Raw genomic sequence first — 25,910 nt, 5'->3', positions numbered from 1 at the left:
AGCGGCTGGTGATGTAGCCCCTTGCGTTCTAGACTGAGACGAAGGGAGGAGAGAGGGAAAGAGGGAGAGAGGAGAGGGAGAGAGGAGAGGGAGAGGGAGAGAGGAGAGGGAGAGAGGAGAGGGAGAGGGAGAGCGAAAGAGAGAGAAGGTAGAGGGGGGGAAACGTGGTTGGAAGAGGTGAGAGGTGGAGTCAGAGAAAGAAAGGTGGAGAGAGATAGAGGGAGAGAAAGAGCGAGATTTGGGTTGGAGAGAGAAAGAGAGAGTGAGAGAAAGAGAGGTGGGGAGAGGGCGAAAGTGTTGGGATAGAGAGAAAAGAGTGTGGGGTGGAGAGAGATAGAGAGCGAGAGAGAGAAAGAGCGAGTGGGCAGGAGAGAGTGAGAGTGAGGGAGAGGAGGGAGAGGTGGGCTGGAGAGAGGGAGAGTGAGGGAGAGGTGGAGAGAGAGAGAGTGAGGAGGTGGAGAGGAGAGAGGAGGAAGAGAGAGAGAGAAAGAGAGAAAGAGAGAAAGAGCGAGAGGTGGGCTGGAGAGAGAGAGTGAGGTGAGAGTGGTGGGGTGGGGAGAGAGGGAGAGGGAGCGTGAGAGTGAGGGAGAGGTGGCTGGAGAGAGGGAGAGTGGTGGGGTGGGGAGAGCGGGAGGAAAGGTGGAAGGCCAAGGCGGTGGTGAGGGGGTCATGGGGCCGGCCGACCACAGCCGGGCCAAGATGGCCTCCTGCGATGTGGAGGACTCGCTGCGGGCCCTGTGCGAGGCGGCCTCAGACCGTGACCCCGGGGTGAGGGAAGAGGTGGGCCGCTCCCTGCGCCAGCTGGGGGCCCGCCACCCCGACCTGGCCCTGGCCTCCTGCCACGACTACCTGGCCCGGCGGGCGCAGCTGGAGGAGTCCCACCGGGCCCTCATCCTGCGCGGAATGGAGGGGATGGTGCGGGAGGCCGGCGAGCGGGTGGGGGACCTGCTGGCCAAGAAGGTGGTGTCGTCCGCCCGGGCGGAGCTGGCCCGGCCTGGCGAGGCCTGGCCCGACACGTCCAAGGAGGCCCTCAGCGATCTGCTGGTTGCCCTGGGGGCCCGCTTCCCAGAGGAGGTCCTGGAGGAGATGCTGCTGGGTTTTAGGCCCGAGGCTTTGCCCGACTACTACGCGGTGAGGACGGTGGCCCGCCTCTCGCTCGCCAACGTCCCGGGGACCATGCCCTACATGCCCGGCATCATGGAGGCCACCATGCCCATGCTGAACCAGGCCCGCCCCGACCGTCTGAAGGCAGCGATGGCTTCGGCCCTGGGCTGCTTTAGCCGCTGCATCCTGACCTACCGCGAGCAGCCCCCCGACCCCACCCTGGCCACGGAGGACTTCTCCCAGGAGGTGCAGGCGGCCTACGAGGTCTTCTTCAACGTCTGGCTGCAGCTGAGGGACCCGGGGGTGCGTCTGGAAGTGCTGTCGGCCCTGGGGGACATGGCCCCGCTGCTGCCCGCGGCCAAGCTGCTCGACGAGCTGCCCCGGCTGGTGCCGGGACTCCTCGCCTGCTACCGGAGGCCGGCCGAGGCCCGGGAGGTGACCCGGTGCCTGCGGCGAGTGCTGGAGGCGGCCCAGCAGGCGGGGCGGGGGGCCGGGGCCCTGGAGCAGCAGGCCGAGTCCCTGCTGCAGCCCCTCCACCACCAGGCGTGCGGCGCGGGGGCCGAGGTCCCGGACGAGGAGGTGCTGGCCTGCTTCGGCCTGCTGGCGGACGTCTCGGCCGACGGGCCCCTCCGCTTCCTGGCCCACAAGATGGCCGGCCACGAGAAGGGGAAGGTGGGCGCCCTCTCCCTCCTCCGGCACCTGCTCGCCTCCTGCCCCGAGCGGATGGAGGGCCGGCTCCCCGCCATCATGGCGGCCCTGCGGCCGGCCCTGGCTGACGGAGGGGCCAGAGTCCGCCGCGGGGCCCTGGAGGTGGTGGGGTCCCTGCTGGCCGGGGGCTACCTGGACACGGGGGAGGCAGAGGAGGAGGAGTCGGCGTCGATAGCGGAAGCAGCGGGCCAGGTGCTGGAGTTCGTGGTGTCGCAGTGCAGCCTCCCCCAGGCCTCGGCCGAGCTGAGGGCCCGGGCGGAGGAGTTGCTAGGCCAGGCCTCGACCACCGAGGGCCTGGAGCGGGCCCTGTGGCCCTCCCTGCTGGGCTACATCACCCCACTACGCTACACCGAGGGGCTGGCCCCCGGTCTGCCGGGTGCTGGAGCGCCTGGCTGTCCGCCGACGGAAGGCCGGAGTGGAGGCCCTGGCCTTCAACACTAGGCCCGGCCTCCCCTCCCCTCAGGCCCTGCTCACCCGACTCCTGGCCGCTGCCTCGGCCCCCTACGAGGGCGGGGGCCGGGGCGAGCCGGCCCTCAGGCTGCTGCTGGCCATGGGGCCCTCCTTCCACCCGGCCCTGGAGCGGCCCTGGAGGGAGGAGCTGCCCGACCTGGCCCAGTACCTGCAGGACGGCTCGGAGGACTACTACCCCCGCCAGCAGTGGGAGAAGAGCCTGCTCCTCTTCCTGTTCAAGACCCTGGAGGCGGTGGCGGACGGCGGCTGGTCCCGGCGGCTGGGTCAGGAGGTGACGGCCCTCCTCAACGCCTGGCAGGCCCACTCCGCCTCGCCCCGCCACCCGCTGGCCTCCCGGGAGAAGCAGTTCCTCTACAAGTGCGGCGGCATTGTGCTCCAGCACACCCACGCGGCCGACATCATCGACCAGCAGCTCCAGGAGATGCTGCTGAGCGTCCAGCACCAGGAGGTGTTGGAGAAGGAGGGCCTGGCCATCGGCTTTGGCTTCTGCGCTATGACCCACCTGGACAAGACTCTGGCCCGGCTGGAGGACTTCGTCAAGCTGGACTCCATGAAGAAGACGGCCGGCTTCTTCAACGCCCTGATGGAGAGGCTGGAGGGCGACGTGGAGAGGATGAAGAGCACCCTGATCCTCTGCTACGGCTACGTGGCCCTCTACGCCCCCGAGGACCTCCTGCTGCCCAGGATGGATGGCGGCATCCTCAGCCACATCATCAACCTGACCAATGCCAAGGTGCTGGGGGTGAAGATCGAGAGCAAGGACCTGATGGTGCGGCTCAGCCTCATCAAGGCTGTTACCCTCATCGCCAAGGCCGTTCTGGCCAACCGCCACCGCCACTCCTACCACTTTGCCCGCAAGGGCGAGCTGCTGACCAACATGCAGAACCTGGTCAAGGCCGAGTCGCGGGCCCAGCTGCGCACGCCCGTCCGCCAGCTGGCCATGACGGCCTGCTCCTTCCTCATCAAGCTCGGGCCGGCCCTCAACAAGGCGTACGTCACCGAGCTGATCAAGACCTGCCTGGACGGAGTGGTGGGCCTGCAGCCGGCCGGCAGCGAGGGCGAGCTCTACCGGGAGACCATGGCCGCCCTGCACGGCCTGCTGGGCGAGATCCTGCTGCACGACCTCAGCCCCGACGGGCTGCAGGCCATCTTCAAGCACGTGGAGGGCTGGGTCATTTCCACCAAGGAGCACGAGAGGGAGCGGGCCATGGAGGTGACCCGCGAGCTGGTGGGCCTGTACCTGGAGAAGATGAGCCCCCGCCCCGAGCAGGAGTTCGGCCACCTGGGCTCCATCCTGGGCCGCCTGGCCCCCCGCTGCACCGACCCGGCCCTCCGCGTCCGCAGCCTGGCCATGGACAGCATCTGCATCCTCTTCGACATCCACCTGCGCTGCCAGGGGCTGCCCGAGGGCCAGGCGGACCCCCTGGTGGAGCACCTGAAGGCCTCGGCCGGCCAGCTGGAATGGTCGGACAGCGGCGTCCTGCTGCGGGTCACCTCCGACCTGGCCAAGGTGATCGCCAGCCACCTGCCCCGCGACCAGGTGGGGCCCCTGCTCTTCGTCCTCTTCGAGGGGCTGGACGACCACTTCGTCAGCAGCTCCAGCGCCGCCTCGGTGGTGATGAACACGGTGGTCCTCTCCTGCGGCTCGGCCCTGCGGGGCACGGTGGCCGAGATCCTCAAGGCCCTCTACATCCGCCTGCAGTGGATCACCGGCGAGCAGGTCAAGCTGTCCGTCGTCCACTTCATCTCCGTCCTGGCCTCGCAGAACATGGCCGAGGTGGTCTCCTGCCTCCTCTTCTCCCCGCTCCCCTTCGACAAGAACACCTGCGACATCTGGAGGGCCCTGGGCGGCGAGACCGGCCTGGCCTCGGGGGCCATGGAGCTGTTGCTGGAGGCCCTGGCCAAGCATCTCGACCCGGCCCAGAGGAAAGGCTCTCAGGCCCACGGTGGTGGTGGTGGAGGAGGGGCCGTCTGTTCGGCCTTGGAGCCCCTGGCCATCGTGTGTGCCCTGAAGGAGATGCTGACCAACATGGCCCCCACCTCGTCCTCATCATCATCATCCGCCGCCGCCGTTCACTCCCTCTACCCTCAGCTCTTCTCCGTCCTCCTCCTCCACCTCAGCTCCAGCGTAGGTGTCGAGTTCCCGGGGGAGCTGCTGGCGGCCTGCGGCCCGCGGGAGTGGCGGATCCCCCCGGCGCTGCGTCCCCGGCAGGGCCCAGTGGACGTGTGCCAGTACTCGGCCGACACCCTGCGGGCGGTGCTGCTGGCCGGCGGCAGCGGCGAGGTGGACGAGCGGCTGCGGGAGGCCGGCGGATGGGCCGCCCTGAGGGACCCGGAGCGCCACCCGGAGGGGGCGGCCATCTTGGGGCGGGCCATGGCCTCCTCCGCCTCTTCCCGCCTGACGGCCGTCGTCCACCACCTGGCCGGGGCCCTGCCCACCGCCGCCAAGTCCCAGCGGGTCACTCTGGCCGCTTTCCTCGGGGAACTGCTGGGGGAGACGGCTGCAGCCCGGGACCTCCACCTGACCGACGTGCTGGTCTCCGGCCTACTCGGCTGCCTGAGGGACCGGGTACCGCTGGTCCGCCTGCTGGCCCTCCGCGGGCTGGCTAATCTACCCCGGGGCGACCCCGACCAGCTGGGCCTCTACTCGGCCAAGCTGCTGGGCGCCATGGCGACCGGGGTGGGGGTGGGGGCGGGCGAAGACGACGACTTCAGCGACCCGCTGGACCTGGTCAAGCTGGAGGCCATGTCCGCCCTCTCCCGCCTCCTGCCCCGCCTGGAGGAGGCTGACCTGCGGGCCCCGCTGGCCGTGCTCATCGCCGCCGCCCAGCTGCTCTTCGAGCACCCGAGCGCCCGGGTGCGGGCCGAGGCCTTTCGGCCTGTTTGGTGGCCTGTCGCGCTTCGCCGGCGGCGACCTGCGGCCCGTCTACTCGGAGCAGCTCCACGCCAGCCTGGTCAGCCTCATCCTCCACCTGGACGACGGCAGCAGCGAGGTGTCGGCCGCCTGCAAGGACGCGCTGCGGCGGGCCGGCCCGGCCGTGGGCTCGGCTGGACTGGCCGACCTGCTGACCACCCGCCTGCCCGGCGACGGGCCGGGCGACTACTGGGACTTCCTCCAGGGCCTGGCCGCCATGGTGGTGTCCGACTTCCCCGCCAAGGTCAGCATCTACCTGGTGGTCGGCGTCACCTTCTTCAAGAGCCTGCTGCCCGAGATCCGCGGCAACGCTGTGGTCTTCGCCGCCTCCCTCATGCACCGCCTGCCCAGGAAGTACCACCAGGCCGGCTCCCACAGCAGCGTCTGCTCCGACATCCCCGCCATGTTGCAGGACCCGGTGGCCAGCGTCAGGGTGCGGGTGGCCAAAGCTCTCACCCTCCTCCACTGACCCTCCTTCCCTCCTTCCCCCCCTCATCCCCCCCCAGCCTTCCCCCTCTCCTTCCCCATTCCCCAGCCCCCCTCTTCTGCCTCCTCCCCCCCCCTCCCTCTCCCACCACCATTCTCCCTCCCTCCCTCCTAGTCCACCATAACAGGAGAGGAGGAGGACAGGAGGTGGTTGCTGACCCGGGAAGCGAAGCGGCCCCTTCCGACCCTTTGCGTCCCGAGCGAGTGATCGATCGATCGAGCGAGGAGGTGGCCGGATGTTTTGCACGGAAACCTTCCCCCTGAAGAAATCGCCTTTCAAGCTCTCCGAGAGGGTCCCGAGAGACGATTAGCAGAGACGCTGTCCGAATACCCGACCCATTGTCCAAGCCGAGGGAGGAGGAGGCGGAGGAAGAAAAAGACCATCGGGCAGAATTGCATTAAAAGCCGCCAAAAAAACTCCCCGAGTACTGTTACGAGCAGTTTTTTTGGGTTGCGCTTTAACAGGGGTGGGGTGGGTGACCATGGAGGGGGGGGAAGGCGGAATTAGTGTCACCTTCCTCACTGTTCTACCGACCCTGTTCGATCCCGACCTCTGGGGCTGCCTGCGTGTATGTGTGTGGGTGGGTGTGGAGCTTGAATTCAGTTTATTGTCACGTGTACCGAGGTACAGCAAAAAGCTTTTAGTGTTGCGCGCTAACCAGTCAGCGGAAAGACAATGCGTGATTACAATCGAGCCGTCCACAGCGTAGAGATAAGGGATGAAGTGTGGCACGGTGGCACAGAGGTAGAGTTGCTGCCTTACTGTGCCAGACCCCAGGTGCCATCCTGACTATTTTGGTACAGTTGTAAATTGTCCCCAGTGTGTGTGTGTGTTAAGGTAGTGTTAGTGTGCGGGGATCGCTGGTCGGCGTGGACTCGGTGGGCCGAAGGGCCTGTTTCCGCGCTGTAGACAAAATGAGTCTCTAAAATAGACTTATGCCCTTGTCCCACTTAGGAAACCTGAACGCAAACCTCTGGAGACTTTGCGCCCCACCCACCCAAGGTTTCCGTGCGGTTCCCGGAGGTTGCAGGTGGTTGCCGGAGGTTGCAGGTAGTGGAAGCAGGCAGGGAGACTGACAAAAACCTCCGGGAACCGCACGGAAACCTTGGGTGGGGCGCAGAGTCTCCAGAGGTTTCCGTTCAGGTTTCCGAAGTGGGACAGGGGCATTAGGCAATTTTTTTAGGTGACTAGGCTGTCGCCTGCATGGTCATGAGTCGTCCCCTCAGTCGCCCAAAGAGTCGTGGTGTCTTTCTTGTTGCCGCTGGATTTTCAACATGTTGAAACATTTTCGGTGACAGTGGGTTTGACGCCAGTGAGCGTAGCTTGACTTCTCCCGACGTAGGTGCTGTCGTAGATGTTGCCTGGTTAACGTAGGTTGTCCAAGAAGGAACTGCAGATGCTGAAAAATCGAAAGTAGACAAAAGTGCTGGAGGATCTCAGCGGGTGCAGCAGCAGCATCTTTGGAGCGAAGGAAATAGGCAACGTTTCGGACCGAAATCCTTCTTCAGACAACGTAGGTTGTCGCCGGAGCTGACTTTGTTTTTTTGATGGTGTTAAAGTAATGATTCTATTTCAAATTTTATGTCGAAGGGGGGGGGGTCAAGTCGCCGGTGTTTCGGAGACCTGCTACGACTACGACAGTCGCCTAAAAATAGCCTAAGTGGGACAGGCCCTTAAAGGGAGCAGAGTTAAAATCTGAAACGTGGCTGTCGGAGAAGAGATTTAAAAGAGTGGAGCGATTGTAACGCAAGATTGCAGATCCACTTCCATGACCAGCTCACAAATGAAGGGTTGGACACCATCTTGTTTGGTTTGCTAGGGGGCGGGTTTTCCTCTAGCCCCCCCCAATCCCTCCCCAGGGTGGGGGAAGGGAGACATCCCTGTTTCCACCCATGCTCCCAAGGATACTGGCGGGGTATTAGGCTGCTGTAAGTCGCCCCTAGTGTGTACCAGTACCTGTATCTGAAAGATATCGCTTGACTTATAATAATAATAATAATAATCTTATTTATATAGCACATTTTTAGTCAACTTGCATTGACTCCAAAGTGCTTCACATAATTTCCTTACATTACACACAGGCAAAGGTGGGTGAAGTGTCTTGCCCCAAGGACACAACGACAATATGCACTCCAAGCGGGATTCGAACCGGCTACCTTCTGGTCGCCAGCCGAACACTTAGCCCATTGTGCCATCTGTCGTCCCACTTGGCCTCCACAGCCATCTGAGGCAATGAATTCCACAGATTCACCACCGTCCGACTAAAGAAATTCCCCCATGCCTCTTTTCTAAAGGAATGTCCATTACTTTTAACAAATGATCAGCGTTTGACGGCACTGGGCTTATATTCGCTGGGGTTTTGAAGAAAGATGGGGGTACTGGAAGGTACAGTTTAGTGAAAAGGCTTGGATAGAGTGGATGTGCAGAGGATGTTTCCACTAGCGGGAGAGTCCAGGACCAGAGGTCACAGCCTCAGAATTAAAGGACGTTCTTTTAGGAAGGAGCTGAGGAGGAATTTGTTTAATCTCTGGATACTTTCAAGAGAGAGCTGGATACGGCTCTTAAAGATAGCGAAGTCGGGGGATATGGGGAGAAGGCAGGAACAGGGTTACTGATTGGGGATGATCAGCCATGATCACATTGAATGGCGGTGCTGGCTCGAAGGGCCGAATGGCCTTCCTCCTGCACCTATTGTCTATTGTCTAATCAGACGGTGGTGAATATGTGGAATTCTTTGCCACAGAAGGCTGTGGAGGCCAAGTCAGTGCATATATTAAAGGCAGAGATAGATGGATTCTTGATTAGTGTGGGTGTCAGGGGTTATGGGGAGAAGGCAGGAGAATGGGGTTAGGAAGGAGAGATAGATCAGCCATGATTGAATGGCGGAGTAGACTTGATGGGCTGAATGGCTTAATTCTACACCTCTCGCTTACGAACTTTTTAAAGAAATTCCTCCTCGTCTCCTTTCTAAAAAGATGTCCTTTAATTCTGAGGCTGTGCCCTCTGGTCCTAGACGCTCTCACGGGTGGAAACGTCCTCTCCACGTTGGCAGTGAATGTAAGCCTCCCCTGGCTGGGTACCGACAGCTTGCGGCGAGCTGGGTGTGCCGTGCCGTGCCGTGCCGGGTGTTCACCGGGAAGGCCCTGATCTCCGGCATCTCCTCGGAAAGCCGGGCCTCTCTCCGGCTTGGATCTCCCGCTCCAGCGTGACCGATCCGGACCAGGAGCCCTCACAGGTGGCCTGCACGCAGGAGAGACGATCGTCACTCAAAAGGAAGATGTGCGCAAGACACAGAGGGGAGCCATTCGGCCCCTCAAGCCACTCCTGTCGTTCGCTCACCTCACATAGAAACATAGAAATTAGGTGCAGGAGTAGGCCATTCGGCCCTTCGAGCCTGCACCGCCATTCAATATGATCATGGCTGATCATCCAACTCAGTATCCCATCCCTGCCTTCTCTCCATACCCCCTGATTCCCTTAGCCACAAGGGCCACATCTAACTCCCTCTTAAATATAGCCAATGAACTGGCCTCAACTACCCTCTGTGACAGAGAGTTCCAGAGATTCACCACTCTCTGGGTGAAAAAAGTTATTCTCATCTCGGTTTTAAAGGATTTCCCCCTCATCCTTAAGCTGTGACCCCTTGTCCTGGACTTCCCCAACATCGGGAACAATCTTCCTGCATCTAGCCTGTCCAACCCCTTAAGAATTTTGTAAGTTTCTATAAGATCCCCTCTCAATCTCCTAAATTCTAGAGAGTATAAACCAAGTCTATCCAGTCTTTCTTCATAAGACAGTCCTGACATCCCAGGAATCAGTCTGGTGAACCTTCTCTGCACTCCCTCTATGGCAATAATGTCCTTCCTCAGATTTGGAGACCAAAACTGTACGCAATACTCCAGGTGTGGTCTCACCATGACCCTGTACAACTGCAGTAGAACCTCCCTGCTCCTATACTCAAATCCTTTTGCAATGAAAGCTAGCATACCATTTGCTTTCTTTACTGCCTGCTGCACCTGCATGCCTACCTTCAATGACTGGTGTACCATGACACCCAGGTCTCGCTGCATCTCTCCCTTTCCCAATCGGCCACCATTGGGAAGAGACAACAGAAAGAGTGGGTCCACAGGGCTTGAATTCACAGAAAGATCTCATTGAAACATATACAATTCATTGAAAGGATTGGACAGGCTAGATGCAGGTAAAATGTTCCCGATGTTGGGGGAGTCCAGAACCGAGGGTCACACACAGTTTAAGAATAAGGGGTCGGCCATTTTGGACTGAGATGAGGAAAAACGTTTTCACCCAGAGAGTTGTGAATCTGTGGAATTCTCTGCCACAGAAGGCAGTGGAGGCCAATTCAATAGATGTTTTCAAGAGAGAGTTAGATTTAGCACTCAGGGCTAATGGAATCAAGGGATATGGGGAAAAAGCAGGAACGGGGCACTAATTTTGGATGATCAGCCAAGATTGTATTGAATGGCAATGCTGGCTCATAGGGCCGAATGGCCTACTCCTGCACCTATTTTCTGGTCTCCCCACCAACATGGGGAACATTCTTCCTGCATCTACCCTTATGAATTGTATATGTTTCTATAACATCCCCTCTCATCCTAAATTCCAGTGAATACGAGCCCAGTCGATCCATTCTGTCATCGTATGTCAGTCCCGCCTGGTGAATTAACCTGGTGAACCTACGCTGCACTCCCTCAATACAAGAATGTCCCTTCCTCAAACTAGGAGACCAAAACTGCACACAATACTTCAGGAGTGGTCTCACCAGGGCCATGTACAACTGCAGTGGGACCTCCTTGCTCCTGTCAATGGAAGGGTGGTTGGTTTGTGCGATGGTCTGGGCTGCGTCCACAACCTCCCCACTCGCACCCCCATCGACACGTGCCTCCCCCCTCCCCCCCCCCACACCACCACCACTACCCACGTCGCCAGGTTGCCGCAGCACTTACTGTTCACCAGAGACGCCAGGGCTCTGTCCCTCTCCCGAAGCAGCTCCCGGGCACAGAGCGCCATGTTCTGCCGGAGGAGCGGGGGCAGGACCAGGCCCGGGATGATGTGCCAACGTCCAGCCTGCGGGCAGAGCGGAGACGGTCACTCAGCGGGGCACTGGGTGGCCGGTGACCGGGGAGGAGGAGAGAAGGTGGGGGGGAAAGTGGTGGGGCGGGGGGGGGGGGGGGGAGGGGGGAGAGGGGGAGACCAGGAGGCACTTGTACAGAGACTTGGGACTGGGGAGGTAGAGGGGAGGGGAATAGGCGGGGAGAGGGAGGGAGGGGGTGGGAGAGTAAGGGGGGAAACATAGAAATTAGGTGCAGGAGTAGGCCATTCGGCCCTTCGAGCCTGCACCGCCATTCTATATGATCATGGCTGATCATCCAACTCAGTATCCCGTACCTGCCTTCTCTCCATACCCCCTGATCCCCTTAGCCACAAGGGCCACATCTAACTCCCTCTTAAATATAGCCAATGAAGTGGCCTCAACTACCCTCTGTGGCAGAGAGTTCCAGAGATTCACCACTCTCTGCGTGAAAAAAGTTCTTCTCATCTCGGTTTTTAAGGATTTCCCCTTTATCCTTAAGCTGTGAAGGGAGGGGGAGAGAGGGACGGGGACAGGGTGGGAGGGGGAGAGTGAGGGAGTGGGAGAGAGGGTGAGGGAGAATGGGGGGGAGGGAGAGAAAGGGAGGGGTAGAGCGGAGGGGAATAGGGGGGGGGGAGAGGGAGGGAGAGAGAGGGAGGAGGGAGATACATGAATTGGAAGTACCTGCACTGTGACAGGGAAGGGGTAAATCAGTCCCTCAGGAATCCCATAGCCATTCCGATCAGACACGACTCCCATGGCCATCCATTCTCCCTGCGGAAGTGGGGGTATGTAACACAAAGGTGGGATTATTGAAGGATTGGTGCACAAGGAGGCGTGATGGTCAGCATGGTTTCAATGGGCCGAAGGGCATCGTTCCCGCTGCTGTCTCTCTTCATGAGCAACAGCGGCAACTAGTGGCCGAGGTGCAGGCTGCAGGCATCATTAGGGCGGCACGGTGGCGCAGCGGGTAGAGCTGCTGCCTCACTGCGCCAGGGACCCGGGGTCGATCCCGACTACGGGCGCTGTCTGTACGGAGTTTGTACGTTCTCTCCCCGTGACCTGCGTGGGTTTTCTCCGGGTGCTCCGGTTTCCTCCCGCACTCCAAGGACGCGCAGGTTTGTGGGTTAATTGGCTTCTGTACATTGTTCCGAGTGGGTGGGATAGTGTTAGTGTTAGTGTGCGGGGGGGTCTCTGGGCGGCGCGGGCTCGGTGGGCTCGGTTCCACGCTGTATCTCTAAAACTATAGCGGGCCCAGTACCTGCTTTGTCCCGGACCACCAAGCACACAGGTGGTCACAGGTGGCTCTGGCCACTGAGGCGGAGTTGGGGAACGTCCGAGCTCCAGCCCGGATCACGGGGGCTTCCCAATATAGGAAGGCCTGGGGAGAGGGGGAAGGGGGGAGAGGGGGGGAAGGGGAGAGGGAGGGGGGGGAAGGGGAGAGAGGGGGAAGGTGAGAGAGGGGAAGGGGAGAGGGAGAGGGGGAGAGAGAGGAAGGAGAGGGAGGGAAGGGGAGAGAGAGGGAAAGGGAGAGAGGGGGAAGGGGAGAGGGGGGAAGGAGAGAGGGGAAGAGGGGGGGAGAGGGGGAGAGGGGACGGGGAGGGGGAAGGGGAGAGCGAGGGGGAAGGGGAGGGAGTGAGAAGGGGAGGGAGAAGGGGAGAGGGAGAGAGATAGAGAGAATAAATGTGGGCGAGGAGGCAGCAGAGAGATGTTACATGTTTCCCCCCCCCCCCCCCCGGTTCTTCTGAATCTGCCTTACTCTCTGGGTGGAAAAGGGTTTCTCCCCCCAACATCGGGAACATCTAGCCTGTCCAATCCCTTTAAGAATGTTACATGTTTCTAATCCTTCCTTCTAAATTCCAGTGAATACAAACCCAGTCGACCCATTCTTTCATCATATGTCAGTCCCGTCATCCCGGGAATTAACCTGGTGAACCTACACTACACTCCCTCAATAGCAAGAGTGTCCTTCCTCAAACTTTCCTCAAATTAGGGGACCAGAAGTACACACAATACTCCAGGTGCGGTCTCACCAGGGCCCTGTACAACTGCAGTAGGGCCTCCTTGCTCCAAAATGCAAACTCAACATTTTTCCTGCATCCATCCTGTCCAGTCCCTTTAAGAATGTTACGTGTTTCTACAAGATCGCCTCTCACCCTTCTAAATTCTAATGAATCCAAGCCCAGCCGATCCCAGAGCTATTCCAGGTTTCCTACCTGGTCCCGATCCCGATCCCGATCCCTCCTGGTCAGGCAGGTGAAGTTTTCCGCGGGGATGGAGGGGGCGGAGATCATGGCCACCAAGCAGTTGGTGTTGGCGGAGTTGCCCGCTACCAGGACCTGCGGGGCGACGGAACGACAGGGAGTGAGAGGACAGCGGGGGAACGAGAGGGCGACCAAGCTCCGGACGGCTCGGCGGGAGAGTTGCCGCCTGACGAAAGATCCTCACCTCCTCAGTCTGCTGTTGGACCCTGTGAAGGAAAGGAGGGTGGGATAGGGCCGGTCCGCTGCCCTCACGGCACCAGAGAATAACTTTGCGTTTGTGTCTGTCTGTGTCTGTGTCTGTGTCTGCCTCTGAGGGCAGTGGAGGCCGGTTCTCTGGATACTTTCAAGAGAGAGCTAGATAGGGCTCTTAAAGATGGCGGAGTCAGGGGATATGGGGAGAAGGCAGGAACGGGGTACTGATTGGGGATGATCAGCCATGATCACATTGAATGGTGGTGCTGGCTCGAAGGGCCGAATGGCCTACTCCTGCGCCGATTGTCTATGTCTGTCCGTGAATGTGTGTCTGCCTGTGTGTGTCTCTGTGTGTGTCTGCGTGTGTGTGCGTACGTATCTGCACACGTGCGAGTGTCTGCGTGTGTGTCTGCGTGTGTGCGCGTGTGTATGTGTGTCTGCGTGTGTGTGTCTGTGTGTGTGTCTGCGTACGTATCTGCACATGTGCGAGTGTCTGCGTGTGTGTCCGCATGTGTGTCTGCGTGTGTGCGTGTATATGTGAGTGTGTCTGCGCGTGTGTGTGAGTGTGCTTGTGTATGTCTGCATGTGTATGTGTGCGTGTCTGTCTGCGCACATGTGTCTACGTGTGTCCTCCCCGTCACTGCATGGGTTTCCTCCAGGTGCTCTGGTCTCTTCTCACAAAAGATTGAAAAGACTAGGCTTGTATTCACTGGAGTTTAGAAGGATGAGGGGGATCTTATAGAAACATATAAAATTATAAAAGGACTGGACAAGCTAGATGCAGGAAAAATGTTCCCAATGTTGGGTGAGTCCAGAACCAGGGGCCACACACAGTCTTAGAATAAAGGGGAGGCTGCCCATTTAAGACTGAGGTGAGTAAAAACGTTTTCACCCAGAGAGTTGTGAATTTGTGGAATTCCCTGCCACAGAGGGCAGTGGAGGCCAAGTCACTGGATGGATTTAAGAGAGAGTTAGATAGAGCTCTAGGGGCTGGTGGAATCATGGGATATGGGGAGAAGGCAGGCACGGGTTATTGATTGGGGACAATCAGCCTTGGTCACAATGAATGGCGGTGCTGGCTCGAAGGGCCAAATGGCCTCCTCCTGCACCTATTTTGTATGTTTCTAACCCAACATACATGGATTAGCCTCTGTAAACTGGCGCCAGTGTTCAGAGGTTATGGGAGCAGAATTAGGCCATTCAGCCCATCAAGTCTATTCCGCCATTCAATCATGGCTGATCTATCTTTCCCTCTCAACCCCATTCTCCTGCCTTCTCCCCATAAGCCCCGACACCCGTACTAATCATCAATCAAAATATCCGCTGATTTAACTCCACTGCCCCCTGTGGCAATCGATTCCACAGATTCACCACCCTCCAACGAAAGAAATGTCTCCTTATCCCCTTTCTAAAGCTACGTCCTTTTATTCTGAAGCTGTGGCCTCTGATCGTAGACGCTCCCACTAGTGGAAACATCCTCTCCACATCCACACTATCCAAGACTTTCACCGTGCGGTGAGTTTCAATGAGGAGTCCCCCCTCGTCCTTCTAAACTCCAGCGAGCGCCGCCAAGCGGTCCGTGTGCAGGGAGTGGATGCGAGAGTGGGGTGGCGTAGTACTAGTGTGAACGGGCGCTGGCTGGTTGGGGTCGGCATGGACTCGGTGGGCCGAAGGACCTCACGGTTTCCACGCCACGTCCCTCTGTATCAATCAGTCAGTCACCAACCCACTCCACTCACTCGAGTCCTGGAATTGAAGTGGTTTGGACAAATATAGACCCAAATAGTTTATCGGCGGCCTAGCTAATAATAGCATCGCCGCTTATGACAAAAACTGCCGTCCCACACTGATGCAAAAAGCAGCTGTGCGGATATTTGTAGAAGTGCCCTTGCTTCGGTCAACCATGTTACATTAAAATGGAGCTCGTGTAGCTTTAAGGATACAGCATAGAAACCGGCCCTTCGACCCACCTGGTCCACGTCGACCATCGATCACCCGTTCACACTAGTTCTGTTATCCCACTTTCCTGTCCCCTATAACAAGAGGAGTTGAGTATAGGAGCAAAGAGATCATTCTGCAGTTGTACAGGGCTCTAGTGAGTATTGTGTGCAGTTTTGGTCCCCTAATTTGAGGAAGGGACATTCTTACTATTGAGGGAGGGCAGCGTAGGTTTACAAGGTTATATTCCCGGGATGGCGGGACTGTCATATGCTGAGAGGATGGAGCGGCTGGGCTTGTATACTCTGGAGTTTAGAAGGATAAGAGGGGATCTTATTGAAACATATAAGATTATTAGGGGTCTGGACACGCTAGAGGCAGGAAATATGTTCCCGATGCTGGGGGAGTCCAGAACCAGGGGCCACAGTTTAAGAATAAGGGGTAAGGCATTTAGAACGGAGATGAGGAAACACTTTTTCTCACAGAGAGTTGTGAGTCTGTGGAATTCACTGCCTCAGAGGGCGGTGGAGGCCGGTTCTCTGGATACTTTCAAGAGAGAGCTAGATAGGGCTCTTAAAGATAGCGGAGTCAGGGGATATGGGGAGAAGGCAGGAACGGGGTACTGATTGGGGATGATCAGCCGTGATCATATTGAATGGTTGACTGCAGACCGGCCCTTTCCCAGGATCTTTTCCTTCACAGATTCCAACAATTGGGAGCAGGTTGAGAAGGCGAGGATCGAGAGGCCACACTGCCCATGCTCCCTGTCCTCAGGCAATTCCTATCACGTTACGCAGCACAACACCCCTCCCTAGAGGCAGGGAGCAGAATTGCAGCTGCCAGGTCTCTCCCTTTCTCACACACACACACACACACATACACATGCGCGCTCACACACACTCTCACACTCTCAGCCGGGTTTCTGGCGTTACGAGGCAGCAGCTCTACCCGCTGCATCACTGTGCTGCCCCAAAGAATCGCGAGTTTGTAGGTTACCATATAACCATATAACAATTACAGCACGGAAACAGGCCATCTCGACCCTTCTAGTCCGTGCCGAACACATAATCTCCCCTAGTCCCATATACCTGCGCTCAGACCATAACCCTCCATTCCCTTCCCATCCATATAACTATCCAATTTATTTTTAAATGATAAAAACGAACCTGCCTCCACCACCTTCACTGGAAGCTCATTCCACACAGCTACCACTCTCTGAGTAAAGAAGTTCCCCCTCATGTTACCCCTAAACTTCAGTCCCTTAATTCTCATGTCATGTCCCCTTGTTTGAATCTTCCCTACTCTCAGTGGGAAAAGCTTTTCCACGTCAACTCTGTCTATCCCTCTCATCATTTTAAAAACCTCTATCAAGTCCCCCCTTAACCTTCTGCGCTCCAAAGAATAAAGCCCTAACTTGTTCAACCTTTCTCTGTAACTTATTTGCTGAAACCCAGGCAACATTCTAGTAAATCTCCGCTGTACTCTCTCTATTTTGTTGACATCCTTCCTATAATTAGGCGACCAAAGCATGGAACAGCATGGGACCAGGCCCTTCGGCCCAACATGCCCACGCCGGCCAACATGCCCCATCTACACTAGTCCCGCCTGCCTGCGCTTGACCAAATCCCTGTAAACCTGTCCTATCCATGTGACTGGGGTCAAGGCAAGAAGCACAAGACAGACACCATTGTGTGCACCAAGTGTGTTCAGCTCCGACTGCCGAACAACTTCTAATCTTGTGTGTGGACTCGACAAGTAGAAGATCCACATAACTGTTGAAGATAGACACAAATTTCCGGAGTAACTCAGCGGGACAGGTAGCATCTCTGGCGAGAAGGAATGGGTGACTTTTCAGGTTGAGACCCTTCTTCATACTGACCAAAACGTCACCCAATCCTTCTCTCCAGAGATGCTGCCCGTCCCGCTGAGTTACTCCAGCATTTTGTGTCTATCTTCAATTTAAACCAGCATCTGCAGTTCCTTCCTATACATGTAACTGTTGAAACGTTTCTTATACATTGCAAGAGTCCCTGCCTGAATTATCTCCTCTGGCAGCTCATTACATCTATCCACCACCCTCTGTGCAAAGACATTGGCCTCTAATAAACTCACCCACTGAGTCATCTCTGAAGGAACCCGGGAAAGATTGTGGGGGGGGGACAAACAGGCGGAGGAGAGAATGCAGCTCCTACCTTGACCGACTTCTTGGCGTATGTGTCTAGGGCACGACCGTGCGCTCTGAATCTCCGCACATTGGCCTTCCAGAGATCGCTCGGCTCCGCACCGTCCTGCGCCGCCGGCACCGCGTCAAGCAACACGGCGATGTCCGCCCCAACGAAGCCCACCTCGTCCCGGTCCGTCACCGTCACCCCTGCGGCCACAGCAAACCCCCGTTAAAACCGCCGGTGGGCTGCCACTCCGTCGGGTCAGCGTTAGTCTGAGGGGGGGAGGTGCAGCTGGAAAACGCAAGAGCACGGTGGGCCTAGTGCAGCGGGTAGAGCTGCTGCCTCACAGCGCCAGAGACCCGGCTTCCATCCTGACTCGGGGTCAGGGTTCGCCAACTCTCTCACTCCCAAATATAAGGGACAAAAGGTCCAAATACGGGACGAATTTCCGACGGCTATTCTTCGACCAACCCGACCGTGGCTGGGTGAATGATGACTTGGGTGCTGGACTGGACAGCTGAGGAGTTTTGGCCCGGGCTTTGCGATGACCAAATCTGAGGAAGGACATTCTTGCCATAGAGGGAAGAAAGCGAATGGTATGTTAGCTTTCATTGCAAAAGGATTTGAGTATAGAAGCAGGGAGGTTCTACTGCAGTTGTACAGGGTCTTGGTGAGACCACACCTGGAGTATTGCGTACAGTGAGGAAGGACATTATTGCCATCGAGGGAGTGCAGAGAAGGTTCACCAGACTGATTCCTGGGATGTCAGGACTGTCTTATGAAGAAAGACTGGATAGACTTGGTTTATACTCTCTAGAATTTAGGAGATTGAGAGGGGATCTTATAGAAACTTACAAAATTCTTAAGGGGTTGGACAGGCTAGATGCAGGAAGATTGTTCCCGATGTTGGGGAAGTCCAGGACAAGGGGTCACAGCTTAAGGACAAGGGGGAAATCCTTTAAAACCGAGATGAGAAGAACTTTTTTCACACAGAGAGTGGTGAATCTCTGGAACTCTCTGCCGCAGAGGGTAGTTGAGGCCAGTTCATTGGCTATATTTAAGAGGGAGTTAGATGTGGCCCTTGTGGTTAAGGGGATCAAGGGGTATGGAGAGAAGGCAGGTACGGGATACTGAGTTGGATGATCAGCCATGATCATATTGAATGGCGGTGCAGGCTCGAAGGGCCGAATGGCCTACTCCTGTACCTAATTTCTATGTTTCTATGTCTCGCGCAAAGTCCGGCGCCCCATCCAACTCACGAACCGACGATCGGCCGTGAGAAGGAGGGGTGGTGATGGTGTCGGCGGTAAGCGAAGGTCCGAAGGTCGGACAGCTAGGCCGGGCTGCCGACCGACCGACGGGGCCACTGGCGAGGTGCTGCTGCTGCACTCCAGGGGCTGCACTACATCGGGACGGGTGAGGCGGGGGCCGGACGACCCGACAGTCCCCTGGACCCGTGTAATAGCGGTCAAATACGGGGCAAGCCAATTTAGCCCAAATATACGGGATGTCCCGGCTAATACGGGACAGTTGGCGACCCTCCTAGGGATGCTGTTTGTACGGAGTTTGCACGTTCCCCCCGTGATCTGCGTGGGTTTTTTCCGGGTCCTCCCCCAGGTAAGCCTAGCGGTCTGTGGGCTGTTTCTGGAGGCTGTAAAGCATGACGTTACTTTACACTTTAGAGATACGGCTCGGAAACAGGCCCTGCATCGTGCTCTAGTTCTACCCTACACACTAGGGACCATTTACAGAAGCCAATTAACCCACAAACCCGCACGTCTTTGGAGGAAACCGGAGCACCCGGGGAAAACCCCACGCTGGTCACAGGGAGAACGTACAAATTCCGTACAGACAGCGCCCGAGGTCAGGATCGAACCCGGGTCTCTGCAGCTGCGAGGCAGCAGTTCTACCCGCTGCGCCACCGCGATGCCTAGGTCTTTGGACGGGTTCAGATGGATCCGTGGGAACTGGCCAAAGTGGGTGCCGAGTGTCAATTCCACACATGAGCAAGGGGTCAGACCCAAAGCAAGCCCGTTACCTTGAAGGAGTTGGAAGGCGCAGTCTTGAAGCTCCATTGCCACTCCGCTCAACACTCCCAGCATGGAGGAGCTGTCCAGCAGCGCCAGGGCCACAGGCTGCAAGAGTAACACACGTTTAGTGTAGCGGCACCTCCGGGAGTGGAGGGAGAGGCTGAGGGAGTTGAGGTGGAGGCTGATGGAATAAAGAGAGGGAGAGGCGGAGGTGGGAGGGAGTGGAGGTAGGGAGAAACGGAGGGAGGGAGGGACAAAAGAAGGGAGTGGAGAAATGGCGCAACGGAGTGGTGGAGATGGGCAGACTGAGGCAGCGGAGAGAGGGAGAGACTGAGGGAGTGGAGAGGCTGAGGGAAGGAAAGAGGGACAAAAGAAGGGAGTGTTGGAAGTGAGGTGACAGAGAGTGGAGCAGAAGGGCAGGCTGAGGCAGCGGAGAGAGGGAGAGGCCGTGCTGTGCTGGACTTGCGTAGGAAGGAACAGCAGATGCTGGGTTAAACCGGGTTGACACAAAATGCTGGAGTAACTCAGCGGGACAGGCAGCATCTCTGGAGAGAAGGAACGGGTGAGGTTTCGGGTGGAGACCCTTCCTCAGACTGGCTGTACTGTACTTGCCTGCTGGTTGCCACACACCTCTCCATTGGCGATGCTGTACAGCAAGGAGTAGGCGGTAGGTCCGGCAGCTCTGGTCACCGCCACCTTAACTGGCTCGGCCTGCAACAGGACGCGTGGCAGTGAAGTTAGTGCCGCGACGTAATAGTTAACCCGAGAGTTGTGGACGCAGCCCAGGCCATCGCACAAACCAACTTCCCTTCCAATCAGCACCTCACGCTGGGGGTGGGGGAGATGGTGGGGTAGGAGGGAGGGAGAGAGAGAGAGAAAGAGAGAGAGATAAGAAAGGGTAAGGTGTGAAAACCAGACATCAAAAGAGATGATGTTCGAGAAATATCATTGTTAATGATCATTGACCATTGTCGCCCATGGTTGAGGTGACAACAGATGAAATGTAATCGGGGAGACATAGAGGTAAGGAAGGGGGTGGTGTGAAAACATCAAAAGAGAAGGGACTCTATGAAAATGTAACGTAGATAATTGTTAGCTAGGGGAGGGATGACAACAGAGATGGGTCTCGCTCCAAAATGTCACCTATTCCTTCTCTCCATAGGTGCTGCCTCACCAGCTGAGTTTCTTCAGCATTTTTTGTGTGCAGAGATAAAATGTAATCGGGGAGACATAGAGATAAGGAAGGGGATGGTGTGAAAACGAGACATCAAAAGAGAAGAGACGCTATGAAAATGTAGAGTAGATAATTGTTAGCTAGGGGAAGGTAACAACAGTGTTAAAATGTAATCGGGGAGACATGGAGATAAGGAAGGGAATGGTGTGAAAACAAGATATCAAAGAGATGGGGTTCAAGAAAAATGTAGTATTAATTGACCATTGTTGCCCATGGTTGAGGTGGCCAGAGAGATGAAATGTAAGCAGGGAGACATAGAGACAAGGAAGGGTAAGGTGTGAAATCAAGACATCAAAAGAGAAGGGACTTATGAAAATGTAGAATAGATAATTGTTAGCTGGGGAAAGGTGACAACAGAGATAAAGTGTAAGCAGGGAGACATAGAGATAAGGAAGGGGATGGTGTGAAAACGAGACATCAAAAGAGAAGGGACTATGAAAATGTAGGATAATTGTTAGCTAGGGGAAGGTAACAACAGAGATAAAGTGTAAGCATGGAGACATAGAGATAAGGAAGGGTAAGGTGTGAAGAGACATCAAAAGAGAAGGGACTATGAAAATGTAGAGTAGGTCATTGTTAGCTGTGGAAGGTGACAACAGAGATAAAGTGTAAGCATGGAGACATAGAGATAAGGAATGGTAAGGTGTGAAAAAGAGACACCACGCTCATTGTTATCTTGGGGAAGGTAACAGCAGAGTTTAAATGTAAGCATGGAGACATAGAGACAAGGAAGGGGATGGTGTAGGTATGTTACAAAACCTACCTGAATCGCCATTGGGAATCTGCCCACAGCCAGGTCCGCGATTTTGGCGCTGTTTGGAGGGGGCGGGTTTAAAACGCGATTTTTACTAGGCTGTACTAATCGCAGATGTTCAGCCTAGTAAATCATTAACGAAAAATCGCTGCAAGACCCGGTCGCAAAAGGTATTATTAGTTTTATAGGCCTCGATAATATAGTTATAATAGTTTAAAATTACTGTCTCATTCCGCAACCTCTCGCAGCCCCAGGGTTTTATAAAGCAAACAATTAAAGGTATGTACCTTATTTTTACATTAAATGGGGCATATATATAACCCTATATATCAAGTTATCTATAGCGAGTAGTTCATTTTGGGCTTTTTATATCCCGCAGTATTTTTCTCGGCATTTGAGGGCACTAATCCAGCGCGATGTGAACGTTCTAAACCAGCGCGCGTTCACATGAACCCACTAGAAAGCCGATTTAAATGGGCATTTATTTACAGCAATTGAACACTAAATTCCTTCCATTTGGCCTATAAATTAATGTAAATTAGATATAAAAATCATGTTATATTGTGAATTATTTGTGAATAATCTTTGGACACTTAGGCTATTTAAAAATGTTAATCTTTCCTTAAGAAATGGGCTTTTGATTATCCAAGATCACAGCTTTTTTGTAATGTCCATTGAAAATCAATAGGGAACAAGATGCTAATTTCCGAGTATGAAAATGGCCATAACTTTTTTAATACTTGAGATATGAAGGTGAATTTGGTGTCAAATTAAACTTATTGTTATGCTTTATCTGATGGGATAAATTGCAGACTTGATTTTTAAAATCTCAAAATTTTGTAACATTGCTAGATGGTGTGAAGACGAGACATCAAAAGAGAAGGGACAATGAAAATGTAGTATAGATAATTGTTAACTGGGGAAAGGTGACAACAAAGATAAAATGTAAGCATGGGGACATAGAGATAAGGAAGGGGAGGGGTGAAAACAAGACACCGCCCACCAATCATTAAATTGGCCTCTTCCAACCCATCGAATAAATGGGCCAATCACAGGCGTGTTGCTAAGGGACTTGCGGCCGCCGAGCCGCTGATTGACATCGCCGCCGGCCAATCAGCGTGCGTCCCGCCCCCTTCCCACACGGCGGTTGGTCCGTCCCCGCCCCTCAGGGGCCTACTCGCCCCGCAGAAGCCTGGGGGTAGAGTTGGCGAGGTGCTGCTTCGTCCAGCGGGGGGCGGGGTAGAGCCCGATGGGTGCGTCTCCCTCACTCACTCCCTCTCTCTCTCCAGCTCCGCGGGTGGGACTAACTCACCATGGCGGCGGAGAGAGGCCGCCCTTGACAACCGGTCGCCTCTGACAACGCGTCCCCTCCCCTCCCCCCCCCGACGTCATCTGGCCACGCCCCACGTTGCTCGTCACGCACGCCCTACGTCGAATGGTCACGCCCCACGTCGACTGGGCACGCACGCCGCAGATGACCAGCGTGACGCCACCGTCAGCCAACCCCCAGACAGCTGACTCTCTGCCCCTATCAACCCCCAGTCAGCTGACCCTCTGCCTGTCAACCACTCCCCCGTCAGCTGACCCTCTGCCCCATCAACCCCCAGACAGCTGACCCTCTGCCCTATTCCACCACCCCCCATCAGCTGACCCTATGCCCCTATTCAACCCCCATCAGCTGACTCTCTGCCCCTATCAACCCCCAGTCAGCTGACCCTCTGCCCTAGTCAACCCCCTGTCAGCTGACCATGTCAAACCCCCCCCATCAGCTGGCCCTCTGCCCTAGTCCATGCCCCTATCAGCTGACCCTCTGCCCTAGTAATCCCCCCCATCAGCTGACCCTCGGCCCTAGTCCACGCCCCCTCATCAGCTGACCCTCTGCCCTAGTAATCCCCCCATCAGCTGACCCTCTGCCCTAGTCCACGCCCCCCCTCATTAGCTGACCCTCTGCCCCTGTCAACCCCCCTGTCAGCTGACCCTGTCAACCCCCCATCAGCTGACCCTCTGCCCTAGTAATCCCCCCCTTCAGCTGACCCTCTGCCCTAGTCCATGCCCCCATCAGCTGACCCTGTCAACCCCCCATCAGCTGACCCTCTGCCCTAGTCCATGCCCCCATCAGCTGACCCTGTCAACCCCCATCAGCTGACCCTCTGCCCTAGTAATCCCCCCCATCAGCTGACCCTCTGCCCCTAGTCCATGCCCCCATCAGCTGACCCTCTGCCCTAGTCAACCCCCCCATCAGCTGACCCTGTCAACCCCCCCCATCAGCTGACCCTGTCAACCACCCCATCAGCTGACCCTCTGTCCTAGTAATCCCCCCCATCAGCTGACCCTCTGCCCTAGTCCACGCCCCCTCCATCAGCTGACCCTCTGCCCTAGTCAACCCCCCCCGTCAGCTGACCCTCTGCCCTAGTCTACCACCCCCCCCATCAGCTGACCCTCTGCCCCTGTCAACCACCCCCCCCATCAGCTGACCCTCTGCCCCAGTCAGCTTGAGGTGTAGATGGAGTGGATGGAAGGGAGGTTGGTTTGCATGATGGTCTGGGCTGCATCCACAACTCTCTGCAATATCCCCATTAGATGCGTTGGGCGGCGCATCCGTAGGAGTTGGTGAGAGTTGTCGGGGGCATGCCGAACCTTCCTCACGCCTCCTCAGTGTAGGGAGGAACTGCAGACGCTGGTTTAAACTGTTTATAGGCACAAAAAGCTGGAGTAAACTCAGCGGGACAGGCAGCACCTCTCCAGAGGAGGAACGGGTGACTTTCCCGGGCGAGATTCTTCTTCATACTGAACGTTACGGGAAAGAGAAATGAGAAAATGTAGACGACGACTTCTTCTTGCGTGTGGCGTGCACAGCCTAACGTCGTAGGACAATACGTTCTATTTGATCTTATTTGATTGTGCACAGCAGGTTAATTGGATTTGTCGAAACAGGGCGGACCACGTGAAGGTTGCAACCTTCCCGCCCCATAGACGATGATGTTGTAGAGGGATAAAGAATGATATGAAAGATTTGCAAACAAAGTAACAATGACAAAGGAAACAGGCCATTATTAGCTGTTTGTTGGGTGAAAACGAGAAGCTGGTGCGACTTGTGTGGGGGAGGGATAGAGAGAGAGAGAGGGGGAGGGAGGGAAATGCCGGGGTTACTTGAAGTTAGAGAAATCAATATTCATACCACTGGGCTGTAAGCTGCCCAAGCTAAATATGAGATGCTGTTCCTCCACTTTAGCCTCACTGGCAAAGGAGGGGACATAGGACAGAATTAAAGTGTTTAGCAACCGGGAGATCAGGCGGACTGAGCAAAGGCGTTCAGCGATCCTTGCATGGGAAAGACCTATTAATATTATCACGGGGCTGAGACAAATAATGATCTCAGCTGCTTTCTTTGGCATGGCTTTTAATTCCAAACAGCATATCACAAATAGTGCAATAACAAAAAAGAGAACACATTCAAAGCCAACTCCTGGCCCACCACTTGTTTAGTTTAGATATATAGCGCAGAAACAGGCCCTTCGGCCCACCGGGTCCGCACTGGCCAGCAATCCCCGCACATCAAGAATATCCTACACCCACTAGGGACAATTTTTACATTTACCAAGCCAATTAGAAAGATAGAAAATAGGTGCAGGAGGAGGCCATTCGACCCAGCATCGGCATTCATTGCGATCATGGCTGATCATCCCCTATCAATATCCCGTGCCTGCCTTCTCCCCATATCCCTTGACTCCACTAGTCCCTAGAGCTCTATCTCTTTAACCTACAAACCTGCACGTCTTTGGAGTGTTGGAGGAGACCGAAGATCTCGGAGAAAACCCACGCAGGTCACGGGGAGAACGTACAAACTCCTTACAGACAGCACCTGTAATCGGGATCGAACCCGGGTCTCCGGCGCTGCATTCGCTGTACGGCAGCAACTCTACCGCTGCGCCACCGTGACTGCTCAGCGAATCGATCGCCCAGACTTCAGGCGGACTAAGCGATCCTTGCATGGGCAAGACCTATTTGTATTACCACGGGACTGAGACAAACAATGATCCACAGGCAGCTGCTTTCTTTGAGAGTGAGAGGATACGAACGGACGGAAACAGCGCATTCAGCCACCAAGTCCTTGCTGTCCACCCGTTGCCCCGCTTACAGCTAATTCGAAGTGAGACTACTCTTTTCTTAGGCGCTCCCCGCACACACCAGGGGGGGGGGGCAATCTTAAAGATGACGGCAACCCTTTTATAGCCAAAAGATAACATTCTTAAAGGCCTGGACAGGTGGAGCTGGACAAATGGCATCATTTTGTGGGGAGCCAGAACCCGGGGTCCCACAGTTTAAGAATAAGGGGAGTCGGAAATTTATAACGGAGATGAGGAAAAACCTTACCCCAGAGGTTGTGAAATCTGTGGAATTCTCTTGCCACAGAAAGGCTAGTGGAGGCAATGCACTGGTGTTTGCAAGAGAGAGTTAGATTAGCTCTTAAGGCTACAGAATCAAGGGAGTGGGGGAAGACAGCAGGAAGGGGTGTGTACAGATGTGTGGATGATCAGCCTATGATCAATATTGAATGGC

General features: G+C 56.0%; 2 protein-coding genes across 4 annotated transcripts; one reads left to right on the top strand and one right to left on the bottom strand.

Annotated features, from left to right (window-relative positions):
• Positions 1–635: 635 nt before the first annotated feature.
• LOC129715391 (maestro heat-like repeat-containing protein family member 1) lies at positions 636–5,666 on the top strand. Its single transcript, XM_055665278.1, is given in 3 exon segments — positions 636–2,144; positions 2,146–5,140; positions 5,223–5,666. Coding segments are annotated over 3 exon segments (4,914 nt in total). The 5' UTR covers positions 636–669.
• A 2,979-nt stretch (positions 5,667–8,645) lies between these two features.
• Positions 8,646–22,728, bottom strand: LOC129715390 (malate dehydrogenase, cytoplasmic-like). Of its 3 annotated transcripts, XM_055665275.1 has the most exons (9): positions 22,663–22,728; positions 19,975–20,073; positions 19,371–19,467; positions 17,360–17,538; positions 12,990–13,112; positions 12,035–12,154; positions 11,458–11,547; positions 10,649–10,769; positions 8,646–8,924 (listed from the first exon to the last, which is right to left on the bottom strand). In XM_055665275.1, exons 1-9 carry the CDS (start codon positions 22,663–22,665, stop codon positions 8,914–8,916), a joined length of 843 nt encoding a protein of 280 aa, XP_055521250.1. In that variant the 5' UTR covers positions 22,666–22,728; the 3' UTR covers positions 8,646–8,913. The 3 variants fall into 3 exon arrangements, with proteins under 3 accessions (XP_055521250.1, XP_055521251.1, XP_055521252.1); XM_055665276.1 differs by lacking the exon at positions 11,458–11,547; XM_055665277.1 differs by lacking the exon at positions 12,990–13,112.
• Positions 22,729–25,910: the final 3,182 nt, after the last annotated feature.

This window comes from Leucoraja erinacea, unplaced genomic scaffold (assembly GCF_028641065.1).
Source record: "Leucoraja erinacea ecotype New England unplaced genomic scaffold, Leri_hhj_1 Leri_115S, whole genome shotgun sequence".
Taxonomy (NCBI): Eukaryota; Metazoa; Chordata; class Chondrichthyes; order Rajiformes; family Rajidae; genus Leucoraja; species Leucoraja erinaceus.
This window is presented reverse-complemented; position numbering and strand designations above follow the sequence as displayed.